Source organism: Pungitius pungitius, chromosome 16 (assembly GCF_949316345.1).
Source record: "Pungitius pungitius chromosome 16, fPunPun2.1, whole genome shotgun sequence".
Classification (NCBI taxonomy): Eukaryota; Metazoa; Chordata; class Actinopteri; order Perciformes; family Gasterosteidae; genus Pungitius; species Pungitius pungitius.
Window position 1 is genome coordinate 18,515,023 of NC_084915.1, and position 17,299 is coordinate 18,532,321.

General features: G+C 51.4%; 2 protein-coding genes across 7 annotated transcripts; one reads left to right on the forward strand and one right to left on the reverse strand.

Moving 5' to 3' along the window:
* Positions 1–40: 40 nt before the first annotated feature.
* Positions 41–1,739, forward strand: rnasekb (ribonuclease, RNase K b). Its single transcript, XM_037467436.2, has 3 exons — positions 41–265; positions 1,092–1,174; positions 1,282–1,739. The coding sequence occupies exons 1-3, from the start codon at positions 188–190 to the stop codon at positions 1,424–1,426; spliced, it is 306 nt and encodes a 101-aa protein (XP_037323333.1). The 5' UTR covers positions 41–187; the 3' UTR covers positions 1,427–1,739.
* A 116-nt stretch (positions 1,740–1,855) lies between these two features.
* On the reverse strand, positions 1,856–17,299 carry nup98 (nucleoporin 98 and 96 precursor). Of its 6 annotated transcripts, none has more exons than XM_037467339.2 (35): positions 17,106–17,299; positions 16,171–16,277; positions 15,298–15,393; positions 15,030–15,218; positions 14,569–14,765; positions 14,295–14,402; positions 13,574–13,757; positions 13,306–13,478; positions 12,941–13,078; positions 12,724–12,859; positions 12,556–12,648; positions 12,191–12,334; positions 11,974–12,107; positions 11,673–11,860; positions 10,718–10,849; positions 10,245–10,431; positions 10,032–10,149; positions 9,842–9,955; positions 9,624–9,762; positions 9,352–9,529; positions 9,075–9,227; positions 7,852–8,070; positions 7,641–7,767; positions 7,311–7,558; positions 7,055–7,236; positions 6,410–6,675; positions 5,894–6,175; positions 5,659–5,816; positions 5,268–5,408; positions 5,038–5,177; positions 4,719–4,940; positions 4,204–4,445; positions 3,633–3,787; positions 3,162–3,273; positions 1,856–2,737 (listed from the first exon to the last, which is right to left on the reverse strand). In XM_037467339.2, exons 2-35 carry the CDS (start codon positions 16,247–16,249, stop codon positions 2,538–2,540), a joined length of 5,574 nt encoding a protein of 1,857 aa, XP_037323236.2. In that variant the 5' UTR covers positions 16,250–16,277; positions 17,106–17,299; the 3' UTR covers positions 1,856–2,537. The 6 variants fall into 6 exon arrangements, with proteins under 6 accessions (XP_037323236.2, XP_037323241.2, XP_037323239.2 ...); XM_037467344.2 differs by having other exon boundaries at positions 12,724–12,856; positions 15,030–15,215; positions 16,171–16,280; XM_037467342.2 differs by having other exon boundaries at positions 15,030–15,215; positions 16,171–16,280.

Here is a 17,299-nt window from a genome sequence, read left to right on the forward strand (position 1 = left end):
CGTCTTTCCATTGGTCGCCGCGCTGCGGTTCACGAGCGCTGTCGACTTCCACCGAGTAAAGCCGAGCGGATGAGGATCAGCTGACCGCGAGGCTCTGGCGTCCTTCCACTGAACACCTTAGCGGACCAAACAGAATCTCACAACCAATCGGCACCTGATCGATCGATCGATCGGACCCAACGCCGACATGCCGTCGCTTCTGTTCTGCGGGCCGAAGATGGCTGCGTGCGGGATAGTGATCAGCATCTGGGGCGTCATCATGCTGGTAAGAAATATGGATCTGTAGCTGTGATGGGCACCGGCTACTTCCTGGAGACACCGTTCCTAGCTAACGTTAGCTAGCTGTTCGGATCAGGAAACGAATGTCGTTCCCCTGTTTTATTATTTGATCTAATTCCAGGTGTTCGTCTAGTCACACGAGACCATAAAATAAAACAACTTAACGAGTAGTCCTGGAACGTAAGTCTTCTCCGGGAAATAGATGGTGACCAAGGTTGATGACATCACGCCTCTGATGATCAATACATTTGATCAGTGATCGATTAACGTGCACCTGCATGTGTAATGGACGCAGTGGGGGTGGCTAATATCTGGTCTGTCACCTCAAATAAGGATCAGACTTCCACATTAATAATAACCATCACTGTTATTGACCGCCACGTTATTAGTTGTGGATTATAACGTCATTAATCTAAACGCTGATTGATGAATACATGAATAGTAAAATAGTTTTTTAGGACGTTTTATTCAAATATATATGTCACGATCGTGTCTGAGAGTCATGTGACTTCTGGCCTCATGTGACGTCATACCGCAGGGAATCACTTCCTCCTTCAACAGAAACTGAACGTTCATTCAGGAGGATTTGTGAGTTATGTTTGTTGTTTAATCTAATTCTCACCGACAAATGAATAAAGCCTTTAACATTTATTAGTCCGATTTAACCCTGAAACCAAAATGACAACAAACAAATGATAAAAAGAATTAATGATCAATATCACCGCAGATAAACAGTGACTCACTATTTCATGACAGAACCAAAACATGCAGATAGTTATCAGTAATGTAATTGATTGATGCCCCCCCCCCAGGCCATGCTGGGCATCTTCTTCAGCGCCAAGTCGGCCGTGTTGATCGAGGACGTCCCGTTCACCGAGGAGGACATACGCAACGAGTGAGTCGCATTTTATTTCTTTAAAACTCTTCTGTATTGAATGAGCAGGACTTTTATTTTGAAGGGACAGGAATGAAACACTAATGATCACATGTTGTTGCCCGCAGTAAAAACCCTCCTCAGAACATCTATGGCCTCTACAACCAGGTCGGCATCAACTGCTTCATCGCCGCCGCCATCTACGTGGCGGTGGGCGCCGTGTCGCTCTGCCAGGTCCGACTCAACAAGCGGCAGGAGTACATGGTCACATAGGCGACCTATGCCCCCCCCCCCGCCGCTCCCTTTAGGACCGACCGGTTGGTTGAGATTTAACGGAGTCAGAGTAATTTATTTGAAAGGTCACGACCTTTGTTGTTTCTTGATGTACGAGACGTTGATGTCCTCCTGCTGGTTACTTTCTCAAAGAGGAAATGAGCTCGTTTAGTGTTTCCTGTGATCTGTATGTAAATGTCCCCAATGATCAACGTGTCATGTGACATGTCACATGACATCACGCCCATCCAATGTGTTTGTTGTGACAAGTTATGGTGGAAACCCTTTGCAATAAAGTTTGTGTAAAAACCCAGTTTGGCAGGTTTGTTTAGTGAGAAGAAGGCTTCATGTCACAGAACATGAGGCAGACTGGACGTCCTCCCAGATGTCCTCACATCTGGGAGGACGTCCTACGATGTCCAGACTGAATTTAAAAAAAAAACAGTGTATTTCTACTTGACTTTATTAAAAAATACCAACAAAATCATGTACAACACACACTTCCTCCAACAAACATTTGATTTACAAAACAAATCTACAAAAATAGAGCGAGAATTTTTCAGCGCGAGTGGCTGCTGCCGCGCGATGCTACGTTAGCTTAGCATCAGGTGGCAGCTGCCAACATCTACTTGGGGCTCTTGCATGTTATAAAACCCTCCTTCGAGGGGAAAAAAAAATGACCTTTTCTCTTTATTTCTTATACAAACTTTCTTTGGGGTCAAAGCAAAAAAAATGTTTTAGGGACCAGGTGTTTTTTTTGGGGGAGAATTTCAAAAGTAACGACGTCACGCAATCAGCTGCAAATAGTTTTATCGACTTTACAATTTATATTTGCTGTTTGTTTTGGTTTCCATTTGTTTTTTAAATCATTAAACTTCACGTGTATAAAAGCTAAAATCCTAACTGAACTCTGACCTGATTATTTATTCACTGTAAATTATTTGTCTAAAATGAAGCGTTGACGTAAACGATAGAAGTTTAAAGACTTTGGAAACCGACAGAAACCACAAATATAAAAACATTAAAGCAGGATTCAAACGGGTTTTTATCTTCTTATCCAGAACCGAGTTCTTCGTCTCCCAGGTAACCAAAGGCCCGCCCTCCTGCCCCCTCATTGGCTGAGGACATGCTGGCGCAGGTAGGACTGAGTGAGGCCGCGCAGCTCCTCCAGCGTGTAGTCCTCCGGCATCGGGAGCCGCCCGATGTGCAGCGCCAGCTGGCCCAGACCCCCCCCCAGCGGGTCGGGGGGGGCGTCGCCCTGCTGCAGGCTCAGCACCACCCGCAGGATGTTGGCCACACGCTTCGCCATCTCTAAGGAGAGGAAGGGGCGGGGCTTAGTCCAGATGTATGAACTCTTCTTATTACACTGCTGTGCTCAACAAACACGCACTGTTATTAATGAGTGTGTGTGTGTGAGTGTGTGTAGAATCTTAAGACCCAAAGTCTTATATTAAAGAACAATAAACAGACACTATGAGATAATTCCGTACGGCGGCCATCTTTAAATCGTGACGTATCATTGGTCCGTTTAGGAGAAATAATGATCATGACGTTGAAACGCACACCTGAGTCACGGCTAGCATGACTCATGTATGTTAGAGGTCAGAGGTCAAGGAACAGTTGTTAGGAAAAGACCCTTCTATTTGAGTCAAGCCTCAATCACAAAGGGTCGACTACCGCTGACTTTTGATCCAAGTTCAGCCAATCAGAGGCCAGGTCCCACCCGTTCTCTCACCTGATTGGGCGAGGCGGTCTCTGGCGGAGCTGCAGGGAAGCAGCTCGATTCTGCTGCACAGAGACGTGACGTCGCCGTAGAGACGCTCCAACTCAAAGCCAGCGGCCTCCACCTGCACACAGGGCGGGTCAGTAGTACTACGGACTAGTACTTCAAGTTGTGTGCACAGAGGGCGGGTCAGTAGTACTACGGACTAGTACTTCAAGTTGTGTGCACAGAGGGCGGGTCAGTAGTACTACGGACTAGTACTTCAAGTTGTGTGCACACAGGGCGGGTCAGTAGTACTACGGACTAGTACTCGAGAGGCCTCACGGATACGACCAGCAGGTTCTGCTGTGAACTTCACCCCCCCCCCCCCCAATAAGCCGTTTTATTATCATTACATTTAAAGTCAGGTGGTTTTTGTCTTGTTAAAGACGTGTGGCTTCCCCTGTCAGCATGATTTCAAAATAAAAGCTGAAGGCTTGGTACCTGCTGGATGTCCTGCAGCGTGTTGATGACCCGGATGTAGTCCAGGTAAACCCGCCCCGCCGTGTCCCAGTCCTGGATGGTGGCGCTGTGTTCAGGGACCGCCAGGCCCTCCAGGAACTCCAGCAGGTAGTCGTGATTGTCGTTGATGATGCAATCTGGGGGGGGGGGGGGGGGGGCACTTTGTTATATACGGTTCTAGGTTCTTTGGACCATGTGCATACGACACATAAGGCATAAAACCACCATACATAAGGTGGTGAGATGTACAGATCATATCAAACTTAGTTATGGCTGTCAATAGATATCAATTAATCTTACATTCTGAAATTGATTTATTGCAATTAAAAGTTAGTTTTTCTTTTGAAGACTAAATCTCAAAATAATCCTTCAGGACTCGTGTATTTTAGGGCTGCAACAACGAATCATTGAAAATCCATTATTATAAACACATATAACGACGATCAGCTTCTTGGAAGATTAACTTTAATTATTGCAAAGTATCTACTCGTCTTTATACTTTCTAAGCAAGTAGCACACTACTGTGACTACTAGCATGAATGGAGGGACACACCTGAGGCCAGGTGCTGGATGAGCAGCCGGTGGCACTGGGTCCAGGACCCGGCCCGGTACAGGTGCAGCGCCTCCTGGTGGCGGTCGCCGTCGCGGCGCGCTCGGGTGGCCTTCGCCTCGTGGAGCCACTGATCCGGGATCAGCAGCCTCTCCGTCAGGAAGCGCTCCCTGCGCAGCGACTCGGGCGTCTCCTGCAGGCAGCAGTGCAGGGTCAGCATGGCCCTCACGGCCCCCTCCCGCTGACTGCACACAAGCACCACAGAAGAAGAACAAGACGGCATCAGAACACACATTTCACACCTAAAAAAACCTGCTAAATCTTTCACCAGGATGCTGACGTCTGAACATCTTCATATATATAAATACTCAGGTCTGGAAGAGAGCTGTCAGTCAGCGTGTAGCCCCGCCCTAAAGCTCCGTGGTCAGTCGGCGAGCTGTCAGTCAGCGTGTAGCCCCGCCCTAAAGCTCCGTGGTCAGTCAGCGTGTAGCCCCGCCCTAAAGCTCCGTGGTCATTACATGTGGTCGGGGATGTGCAGCAGGATGAACACGGCCATGTGCCACACCCCGGCGCTCTCCAGCTGCGCGGCGTAGCTGGCGTGCAGGAGTCCCTGCCGCGAGGCGCTCAGGTGGCTGTAGTGCAGCGCCTGCAGGACGCCCCACAGGTGCCAGCTGAGCCGGTAGTCCAGGCGTTGCCAGGTGACGGTCAGAGGGTCCAACAGCTGCTGCAGGCTGTAGTGCCTTCAACCCACAGGACACACGGGTTAAACTCTGCTGCAGCACTCAAACACTTACGGATCAACAAGAACAGTTTACAGTGATGAAGACATTTTACTACCTGTCGCTGTAGAGTTTGAGCAGGTGGAAGCAGAGGTCGTGCAGCGGCCGTTTAGGCTCCTCCTCCTGCTCCTCCTCCACCACGTCCTCCAGGTACGAAGGCAGCGGCGCGCAGGCGTACTTTCCCCCGTCACATGAGCCCTGCAGGACGGAAACCACGGCGACAAGTGGCGTAAAAACAGCAGGTTCCGAGCGTAGCGGCCATGTGACCGCAGAGAGGGAGGAGCTTGCCTGGAAGGCGGCCTCGTATCTGGCGAGGGCGTCGGCCACAGAGGCGGTGGGCGGCAGCATGAACCACAGGTGCACGGCGAGGCAGCGCTTCCAGTCCAGCTCGGAGCAAACGTTCACCACCGAGTCCGACGACTGCCACACCTTCAAGACATTAAGATTACTGCCATTAAGAGGATCCTTTTAACTTTAACTCCTCCCCCACCACGACTTTATTTCCAATGCAGAGAGATTTTATATATTCACATATATATAAAGCTTCAAACCGTCTGTTGGATTTGAAGCAGTGTTTTAACGTTTATCAACATCAGATGTAAATCTTTCATAGAAGCTTTTTTTTTTTTAGACGGCTGCTAAAGGCGCGTGGCGTGGAGGAAAGGGGGCGGGGCCTCACAGGTTTGCCGGAGAGCAGCGTGAAGATGCGGAGCCGCTCCTCGGGCAGGTAGCAGTCCGTCTGCATGCGGCTCCAGTCGGCGAGCTGCAGGCTCAGCAGGTCCCGACAGTGCTGGGAGCCGGCGGCCTGGGAGAGCAGCAGGGACAGCCGGTGGTCGCCTGAGGACGGACGGCGCCGCGTCAGGGGCGAGCTCTTAAATCTTTGGGTTCCCGTCAGGGCTAAAGCTCGTCCTCACCTTCCCTCTGCGCCAGGCGGCACGCCTCGCTGATGCGGTTTGCCGTCAGGTAGCTGAAGATGGCGTCCGTGTGCCGACCTCTCTCAGCCAGCGCCGCCTCCGCTTCGACCCGGCGGGCGGCGCCCCGCGACAGCCAGGACGAGAAGCTCCGCCTCCTCTCCAGCTGCTGCTCATAGTCGCCAGGCGCCTCCGTGCCGGGCTCCGGGGCGTCGGCGGCGCCCAGCCGGCCCCACAGCGCCTCGCACAGCGTCCACACCTCGGCCCACTGACCCAGGGGGGGCGCTGGGGGGATGACAACAGAATCTGTGTGTGAGGCTGCAGCCAACCAGCCAATGACACGTCTCCTGAGGGTCACGTGACGAGCAACAGGAAGTGACGGAACCAAACACTGTTTTACTGTTAAATCATCCATGAACACTTCTGTGATGCATCCGTACCCACAATTCATAGCAATGTGACAGTAAATACAGGGTTACTGGTGGAAGTAAGATGGAACGCCCCTCCCCCCCCCCTCACCGTCTGCCCCCCCGCGGCGGTCGCTCAGCTCTCGGATCCACTCGGCGTACTCGTGCAGCGCCGCCACGCCGAGCCGCGGCCGCACCAGCGGGCAGGTGGAGTCGTGGGAGGTGTCGACGGTGCTGTTCCTCAGACAGATCTCCAGGGGGCGCAGCAGCACCGCCCGGCTCTCCTCCTCCACCTCCTCCTCCACCTCGCTGGTCTTCAACGGCGGCTCCAGACCCAGCAGCTGCTCCAGCACCACCTTGTAGGGGCTTTCAGTGAGTCTGCAGCCGAGGACACAGAATGCTGCTGTTAATCATCTTCACTTTGATTTATTCACATTAATAGAAAACCTGATGAGTGTCTCAAGCACCGTTATAATTCCTTCCTAATTCATGGTTTTCTATTTTTAATATAAAACTACTAATACTGCTACCATCATCATCATCATCATCAAAGAGCCGAGTGGGTAAAATGATCCAAACTCCCATCTCTTGTCCCCATTGAAGGGTCTTCATGTTTTGGGGTTTGGGGACACAGGAGGTCTCATGTCTGCAGACTGAAGCCCTCTGAGGCTCATTTGTAATTCATACAAAATGATTCGATTTAAATTGCGACATGAAGACCACCAGGAGGCCTCCGAGGTCAACACCAGCCGCTCACAGTTTGCTCCTGGCGGGTTTGGGCAGGAAGCTGAAGTCCGTCTTGCCGAGGTCGCGGCGGTCCGGCGGCCCGTCTGCCGGCGAGCTCAGCCGCTGGCCGCAGTGAGCCAGCGTCCAGCCGGGGCCCCACCCCACCCGGAAGGACCGGCCCGCAAACAGAGCGCCGTCCATCAGCAGCGCCCCCTGCAGACACAAACACCTGAGTCCAGTTCTACAGGAAGCTCTTCTTCCATCTTTGTTTCCATCAAACAACAAACCTTCCCCAAAGTGACCGACTCCTGGAGGGCGACTGGGCCCCCGAGGCGCCGCACGCCAACCGTCCGCACAGGGGGCTCCGGGGCTCGGGGGGGCAGCAGGAAGGGCGAGGGCCCCAGCCCCGCCCAGTGGGAGGGCTCTTTGGCAGCGGGCGACCCCCGCGTCAGAGGAGGAAGAGGGGGGGGGCGGGGGGAGTCCGACAGCTGAGAGAAGAAGCCGGAGGTGAAGCGAGCCTGAAGGAGACCCCCGACTGATGGAGAGAAGAGGATCCATTCAGAAATGATGATAAAGTAAAAACAAGTGGGGGGGGGGGGGGGGGTCGCAGGTCGTACCGGAGGGTCGACTCTGAGCCCCCGGCACGACGAGTCGAGGGGACGCGACTTCGGCCTTCGTCGACCTCGGCTCCCGGGGGGCGTCGCCCTCCTCGTCGTCCTCGGCGAACAGCGACGCCTTCATGATCTAAAGAAAAACATCACGGGGGGGGGGGGGGGGGTCAACGTCATCCAGCTTCAGCAACGTGTACTTCCTGTCGGAGGCCCTCACCTGCAGCGTGTGCGGGTTGATGCCCAGCGAGGACGCCATGTGGCCGGAGGAGGAGACGCCGTCGTGCTCCGCGGGAATCGAGCCGCCGAGCTTCCTGTCCGTCCAGTCCACCCCCCCCTCGTCTCCCAGCATGCTCTCTGTTGGGAAGCTCTGGGTGATGTCGGCCATGTCGCTATCCAGCTCGGCCACGCCCCCTGGGATCTCCACGGCAACGGGAGACTGAAGGGACATTTACATTCGATTTACTTTTAAACATTCTATAATTATTTTATAAAGCTCCAGATCATTAATGATTATGAACAGTTTATCAGTTTCATTTTTAGAGAATAGAAAACATTTCTGCTGTTCTTACTGATTTAAAGTCTGATGAAAATATAAGATTATAATACCACCACAAACAAAGAAGTCAATGAAGATGATTTTAATAAGTTCTTTCATTTAAAGGCATCAAAGTACAACGTGACAGTTCACCTGCTGTATTTATACGGTTAATGTTGAACATGACAAACTATTGAAGGATGGTTTAGAATCACAAGTCAATAAACAGATATTCTGCTCATTAAGTGCTGAAGAACCAAAACACCAAACTCATGTGACAGTAGTATTTATACATCATCTCTACTGCATCATCAACATGAAACCTAAGTTCACACCAGAAGCTTCAGTTAAATTAAAGTCACTAATGTAAAAGATCTTCTTTTTGCAACCTTTTAAACTGCAGTAAACGTCCTACTTTTATAAAGGAAAAGCTCCTTGATGATCAGCTGTGACCGTCCTTTGTTGATGACATCATCTACACCAAATATAAAGCAGCCTGTCGATGTAGTCATGGCAACACCAGAAAAAGCTTTCATATTATTGTTCTATTTTAAAGTAAACTACTCAAGTTTTAAAAAGCTTCTATAATATGATAAAACTTCTCCAAGTAAAAATAATCCAGCTGTAAGCAGTAATATTCTGAATAAAATATTTCTGAGATCAATAAATCACTCACTCAGCTGGCGTCTGAGTTCCGTTATAAAAACCAACACAATTAATATATTTCAGCTTCGTGAGGTTATAAAACGATGCGGCTCCTACTAAACCCTCACTGCTTTAAACTATAAGCCCCCCCCCCCCCCCCCCCAGCTGTTTCCAGTCTGACATCATTCTCACAACAGAACCGACTGCCACCAAACATGTGAACGCTCTTTAATGGTCTCAGGTGTGTCAGGCTGCTCTACCTGAGCCTGTGGCGCCACCTGCTGCTGGGAGGGGGGGTTCAGCCTGGCGGGAGGAAGTGACATCATCGTCTTCAGCTTCTTGGGGTCGACTTTGAGCGGAACGTCCTCCTCCTCGTCAGAGTCCTGGAGGCCGTATTTAGAGAAATGGGCCACCTGAGGAGAGGGGGGAGGAGTCAGTCACACCCCAGGCAGAGGGGGGAGGAGTCAGTCACACCCCAGGCAGAGGGGGGAGGAGTCAGTCACAACGAGCGGATATCGACCGCTTAGGTCCACTGACCTCAAACACCCAGGACCCGGTCTCGGGGCGGTACTCCAGGAAGCGGGCGCCCTGCTTGCGGGAGGCCTTCTCCAGCCGGCCCTCGTAGTTCATCTCCGTCAGGCGGTCGGGGCACCGGATCTGAGTGCACGCCGTCTTGTCGTTCGGCCAGACGCCATCCAGGGTCACCTCAGCTCGCCTGTGGTCAACATAAGGGGGAGGAGTCAGTCAGACTGATTACATCGGACCAGGACAGGAAGTGAATCGACCCCATGAACCCTCGTCTACCCCACCTGTTAAGCCCCTCCCCCTCAAGAGGCTTGTTCTTGTCGTCCGGGTACACAATGACCTCTTTGCGGCGGAAGTGCACAACCTCGTCGAGGTTCAGCCCCGCCACGTTGACCTCGCCCGGGAAGAAGATGGAGCCGTAGCCTGCGAGGGCCAATCAGAGCGCAGGGATTTAGCCGGAGGACTTTGAATGCTGGTTATTTTGGGGGCGTTTTGCAGTTACCTTTCCGCCCCACAGTGAAGTTCTCCACCACGCAGTCTCCGTTTTCATCCACCATGTCGGCCAGGTCGTCCATGGGGGGGAGGGTGTAGTAACCCACGCGGTTCAGGACGATGCCTTAAAGAAGCAGTGATACGTTGGTCCTCTTTAGGGACACCGAGCTCGACTCAATGTCAAGAGGACGGGGTCCTACCTGCTGGGTGAGGAGACTGCTGGGACTCCAGCTGTTGCTCCTCCTCCTCCTCCTCCTCGTCTCTGTCCTCCTGCAGAGACTCCTCCCCCAGAGACGCAGATACGTCGTCGGTGCTCAGCTGAGGGAGGAAACAACCACGATGATCCTTGAGGCTCTTAAGTCTCGAGTACTTCTACTCTTCAGTTTGCATCAACGTGAGAGTTGAACTCTGACCTCCAGGCCTGCGCCGCGGGCCGGTTTGTGCATGTTGAGGTCGCTGATGGTGTCCTGCAGGCTGGCCTGGAGGCGGCCCTGTGGGAGGGGCTTGGCGATGGGGTTGACGTAAAACTGGGTGACCTCGGGGTCGTCGTCTGTCCGGCTGCTGGGACCCGGCATTTCCTCCCCCTCGTCCTGCATGTGACTGCAAGATCAAAGCAACCAAACTACTAGTTCATCATTTCACACATTTGTGTCTGAACCACAAACTATTCTCTTCTGTTAAAGAGTTTGATTGACAGGTGATTCCTCCAATCCCTGCAGAGAGCTGGTTCATTAAAGACTGATAAACAGCCATGAAATTCACAGATAACACATTAGAACAGAATGCTGTCAGGGAGGCAAAAGGGAGGCATTTTGTCCAAGAAGAAACTAATGCATGTTCATCAAGGTGTGTGTGTGTGTGTGTGTGTGTGTGTGTGTGTGTTGACCTGTGTCCGTTCTGCGGGTACTCTGGAGGTGAAGCCAGGTCGTCGGTCTCTTTGCTGGGGGGGCTGCTGTTCTGGGGGCTGTTGTACTGGCTGCTGTTGAGGTTTTTCAGCACCAGCTTCTTGATGCTCTTCCTGTGAACCAAACAAACATGTTATTCAAAATGTATAGTAATTATGGCCGGGACTTTAGCGCGTTAATTAATTACACAAAAAATAACACATTAAACATTTTTTACGCATTTTTACACTTATTTTTTGCACCGCGGAACGTTTCTCACTGGATGAGTTTCGGGGGGACCGATTATACTGGAGCACCAACTAGCGTCCATGACTTCAGACAACAACAAACCACAGTGAACATGAACGAAGAAGCTGACGAGACCGTGTCGGGTGGCCCCGTGAATGGGAAATCTTCTTATAATAAACACACGGATGGAAGCGTCGATAAGAGCGTGGTTGTGTGCAAGCTGTGCAACAAGGAATTCACATCGAGCCTCAAGTATCACCTCAACGCAACACAATTAGCAGCTAGCGTGGACGTACAAGGACCCACACCCAACCCACACTGCACCAGATGACTGGTTTAAGGACCAGGGTAACTAAGTCCACGTCTGACAAAATAACCAATGTTCTGAATGTACTTGAAAGTATTGGTCTACTTAAAAAAACATAGTTTACAGAAGGTCTACTTACCTATAGGCTACCTGAATTTCTGAAAGTACTATATTTCTAAATATGCTATTTCTACACTTGTCTGCTGGAATTGGTTGAACAAAAATAAAAATCCAGGTCATATATTTGTATGTATAATATATACATATTAATTAATTACAAAGCCTCTAATTAATTAGATTCATATTTTTAATCGAGTCCCGGCCCTAATAGTAATAAACATCAGGTTATGTTATTCATATTTAGGATATTGATTGGATATGGGGGGGGGTGGGGGGGTTACCTGGGTACAAAGGCTCCGTTGGTGAGCGACGGCTCGTCGTCGTCCAGCCCGTCGAAGAGCTGCGACTTGGACGCCCCCGACGAGGACAGCGCTTTGGGGCGGACCCTGGTCGCCGGGCGGGGGGTCAGCTTGTAGTGGGTGGGCGTGGTCAGAGCCTTCTGGGCCGTCGGATTGGTCGGTTTTAGACGCTGTCAGAACACAGGTTTTGACATTAGTAGCAGTCGATTCCTCTGTATTAATATAGGCGACAGCGACGTGTTGCGTGTGGATGGAAAGGCTCAAGTTCACAGCCTGACGTCACCTCCTCCTTCTTCTTGGGGTCCGACAGCGGGTTCCTGAACAACGGCGAGTCTCCGTACGGCGAGTAGGCCAAGACGCTGAGCTGCTGCTGCAGCAATGCCTGCTGGGAGGCCGTGCCACTCGGATCGGTGAGTGCTGGGGGGGGGGGGGGGGGCAGGTGAGATGTAGCTCAAACAACCACGACTATAATTGAAGTGTTTGGGAGGGACTCCTCTCACCGACGGGCTGCTGTGGAGCTCCAAACCCCATCGCGTTTGCTCCGCTGTTGAAGGCGGTGGCGCCGAAGGTTCCCATCGTTCCCAGTGTGGCTCCCAGTTTGCCCTGGTTGTTCCCAAAGAGGGACGTCTGCCCGGTGCCCACTGCTGAGCAAACACAGCCACCATCAACATAACGAGCGCGTGATGTTGCTCCTCAGCCTGTTTATACAACTTCTCAGGAATGACTTCAGTTTGATTTACAACGTTAATGAACAGCTGGAACCAGTTTGACATTCCTGACAATTATCAATGTGTTTTATCAAATCGTGACGTAAACGTCCTGGTTCCGCAGCACTGTGCTGTTGGTTGCCGTGGAGACCGGTTACCTGCTCCAAAGCTGGTCCCCAGCGCCGTCCCCAGCCCCCCAGCGGCCGGCTTCGTGCCGAACAGACTCCCGGCGGCGGCGTTGGCGCCGAAACCTTCATCGATAAGAACAACGAAGGATTAAGAAGTGAAGCTGCTGCCGAGTCGAGCCCTCGCAGCGCGACACTCACCGAAGGTGGAGGTGTTGGTGCCGGTGCCCAGCGTGAGGGTGGGCTTGTTGCCGAAGAGCCCGGTGCCGGTGCCGAAGGACGGGGCGCTGGTGGTGGCGGTGCCGAACCCGGCCGCCTTGTTCCCGAACAAGCTCTGCTGAATGAGACGAACGGGGGGGGGGGGTGTCACGTGACTGTCACCGTGGTCACATGGTCATTGTGGTCTGCGAGATCGTACCTGAGCCCCCACGGTGCCGAAGCCCGCGTTGGTCGACCCGAAGAGACCGGTGGTCGTGCCAAAGCCGGTGGCGGCGCTGGGCTGAGCGGCGCCGAACAGGCCGCCCGCCTGGGGGGCCGCCGTGTTCCCGAACAGACCCTGAGGCACAGGAAGCACCAACTGTGACATCACAACACGCTGCTTCGAGGAGTTTACAAGCCGTGTCCTTTGAGCCAATCAGCATTGAGATGCTCTTCGTGACATCACCAAGCCATCGAGAAAAGTTATTAATAGTGGAGGAAGACTTGGATCTTCATCACTTCCGTTTATTGGGATTGAATCACAACTAAAGCTCTTCATTTTGGGTTCAAACTGGAGGTCCTCACCATGGTGCTGGTGTTGGCCTGCCCCATGGTGTTGGTGTTGCCAAAGGAGAAGCCGGTGCTGGGGGTGGTGGTGGTCTGGCCAAAGGGCTTGAAGAGGCTGCTGGCCTGCTGGGCGGCCGGCTGGCCGAACAGCCCGCCGGCCGCCGTGCCGAACCCGCCGGCCGCCGCTGCAGCTGGAGAGAGAGACGGAGACGATGTCTCAGGGGACAGACCACGTCTCAGGGGACAGACCCCAGCATTCTCACCACGACAGGTCTCAGAGACTTACGCGCTGCCCCGAAGGTCGTCTTGTTCTGGCCGAAGGAGAAGTTTGTGTTGGGGGCGGCGGCGCCAAACAGCCCGGTGGCGGCGGTGGACGTCGCTGCAGTGGCTCCGAACAGGCCGCCAGTCGGCGCCACCATTGGGTTGGTCGGGCCCTTCCTGCCCGCCTGGTAGTCCTCCAGTCTCAACTCCTGCAAGGAGGGGGGCGGGGGGGTGGTTACCAATCAGAAATAGTCTATAGTGAATAATGCCTCTGCTCGAACACGTGCTTTTGCTGGTGTCAGATTACTTTCCACAGAACTGCTGCCTGGTTCTGTGTCTCGGGTCGACGGACTCGTTGCACTTCATGGTTCTAAAAGGTTTGCGCGTGTTGCAAAGTACAAAGTAATTCACCATTCCAGACCACCAGGGGAACGTCTTCTGTTCAAGACGACCTACAGAGTGACGTCTTTGTGTGGAAGTCGTTTGTTTTATTTAACAGCAGCTTTTTCCCCCCCATCATTAAGATGTTTTATAAATATGGCTACAAGGAATTTAAAGGCATTATATGGTCAAATTAAAACCACCCATTTATCAAATTAACTAATTTCACCTGCTGGAAAAGAGTAGCTGGTGTTTACAAGGCGCACCTGAACGCACCACAGAGCTCTCGATTGAAGACAATCTGATTTATTAACGCAGAGCTTCAGACAGCCTCCGACTCTTCTTCTGTGGTGTGAGCCACTCACCTCCAGGGACTTGTTCTCGTACTCCTTCATGGCCGTGATGCACTGGTGCTTCGTGTTGATGCTGGTGGTCACGCCGGCTTTCACCATGGTATCACTTCCTGTTGGAGGCTGGAGGGAGAACAGAACTTGGATCAATATTTCGCCTTCAAGCATTGAATCATAATGTATTGATATCATTACAGTAATCTATTACAAACAGCAGAGGAATTCCTCCAGGTATCAAGCAGAAGGGCGGCGAGTGGCAGATGGACCTATAATTTGCGGCTGAACTCACATTGAACTTGACGGTGGTTCCCGGCTGTTGTTGCTGCTGCTGCTGTTGTTGTTGTTGTTGTTGTTGTTGTTGTTGTTGCTGCTGAGCAGTGAACCCGGAGGCTCCAAACAGGGAGGCAACGGCGCCTCCACCGAACGGGTTGGAGGCGGTGTTTGTGGCCCCAAACAGCCCGCCGGTGCTGGTGTTGGTCCCAAAGCCTGGAGGACACGATGGGAGCGAGACTTCTTCAAAGCGTTCAGACGTTTCATAAGATAAACAAATCAAAAACCACAGTAGGGCTGAGCACTTAAAACACTCCACACGGTTTAGGGGCTTTTTACAGACGTGTGTCCTTCAGCTTAGTGTCGTGTTATTGTGTTTGTGTGATAGTACATCAGACTCCTGGTGTCACTAGTAAGAAGGCGTTCTACGGGCCAACACAATAAAAGCCGCAGGAGCAGCGAGCTGAGGCGGGTTCTCACTTCCGAACGACGTGGGTTTGCCGGCTCCGAAGGCATTGCTGGGCTGGGAGAAGAGGCCGCTGCTGGCGCCGGTCGCGGTGTTGCCAAACAAGCTGGTTGTGGTGCCGGTCGCCCCGCCGAAACCAAAGCCGGCGTTGGCAGCGGGCGCCGCTGGCTGGCTGAAGGTGCTGGACCCGAACAGACCACCTGCTGGATCAGACAGACTAAGGATCCACTGGGGACAACTCATGGTTCCGTTTTCATCAGAAGTGCTCGCTGAGTGACTTACCAGGTTTGTTCTGCGTGGCTCCAAACAGGCCTCCGCTGTTGGCGGTCGCCCCGAACGCAGACGTCCCGAAGCCTCCGGTCGCCCCGAAACCAGCGTCTGAAGTTCACGTGAGCAGAAGAAGACAGAGATTCTTTAAAGACTGCAGAACACCACCAACAGAAGCTTTGTTCTCGTCACCCAGAACCTGGCTGCTCCAGTTTATAAATAATCGGAATAATTACAGGGAAGATGTGTTTCAAAAAAGTTTCCTGGAGGAATAAATTCTAATGTAACCCGTTTCCAGACTCCGCCAGTGAAAGCTAATATTACCAGGACCCAGATACCCGGCCCTTTTTGGGTCGATGGCCTGGAAAACCTAAGTGATGTTAATTCATACATGTCAACAGATCTACGTGTCAAAACTCATGAATATGAATATATAAAGATTTAGATGAACTACTGCAGGAAAGTTACTTTGATGAGAGAAAGTAGTAGAAGCAGAGACTTCAGGCTCATCTGAGATGATGAATGCATGAAGTGTTGAGGCGGGATATCGCATTGTGAAAGGTTCTAAATGTTCTGGTATGTTGACAGCATCAATGGTAAATTTAATAATATTTAACCTCCGCAAAAAACAACGTTTACAAGGACGTCTGTCCGGGTCATGGCCATACCAGCGTCCTTTTTAATGAGGTTAAGAAAGTGTTTTCATAATTAAAACAGTATTTGGTTTGAACAGGAACAACTCCCTAAAACACTTGGATCAACTAATGTGGATTAAAAAAAATTAGAAGAAAGCTCCAGCAAGAGAATTGTACAGAGAATGGACATAAATCATAACTCGAGCAAGGTTGTTGGTTTGAATCCCATACTTCTATAAATAAATTGACTCACTTGGTTGCCCAAAGGTGGACGAGGTGCCAAACCCCCCCGTCCCTCCGCCGAAGGGAGTGCCGAATGACTTGTTGAACATCTTGTCCTCCTAGCGGGCCCGCATAGGTCTTCTGTGAGGAGAAACTCAGCCATGAGCAGTTTGAACAGCCACGTTACCATAGCAACCGCCTGTGCTCTAACACACCGAATCAGAACATTAACACTTTAGTGATAATTCTGTCAGACACGATCAAAGTTTAGTAGGGTGAAAAGTACAAGTACTACATGAACCTCTGAGATGTAGTACAGCATAGAGTACATGAAACTGAGGTATAACGTTAGAACAGTAGCTGTTGTAGTGGACATATATGTAGTGGAGAAGATGTATTACGTTGCAGAGGTAATTGTACATCAAGTACATGCAGTACCCCATCATGGTAAAGGTGCCTGGTCACGTGACACCACTAATTGCTAATGAAGCCGGTGGACTGATTCAAAGTGGAGCCGCTGGGCAGCGCGTCACACCGGGCTGTGCAGTATATTAGCACCGTAAATACATTTATCTCCACTGTTGTTATCCAAGGTTGTTTGATTGAGCTTAAACCGAACCGTGGCCAGCCAATAGCAGCTAGAAACCACCATCACTCTTAGCACCGCTAGCACGGACATACCAATAGCATCACGTCCGCTAACATACTAGCTAACACTAACAATAAAAACCGCATTTACAAAGCATCGCAATCTTACACACTAGTAATTACTTTTGTGTACTCAATATGAAGGCATAGCATTATTACACATAATGTGCGTTACCGACAGCCGCTGACGCTAGTTCAAATAAGCTAATGCGTGAGGCTAGCGTTAGCTTGCTAGCTCTTACCGCTGCTAATACGTAAACGTTAGCAAAACAAGAGGTAGACGGACAAAGAACAAGCGTCACTTCCACAAACATCCACCTTTGACAACGTAGCCGTGGACGTTGGGTTCTTTTGTCGATCTTCCTCCAAGAAAGACGAAGAATGCGCAAAATGTCACGCGATGAAAACCTGCCTTTAGCTTAACATCAGCAGAGAGGCTAGCTTAGTCAACGAGGAGGGAAAAGTGACTACCAGCAACCGCCGCTACGCACTTTCATACGTCCTACGTCATG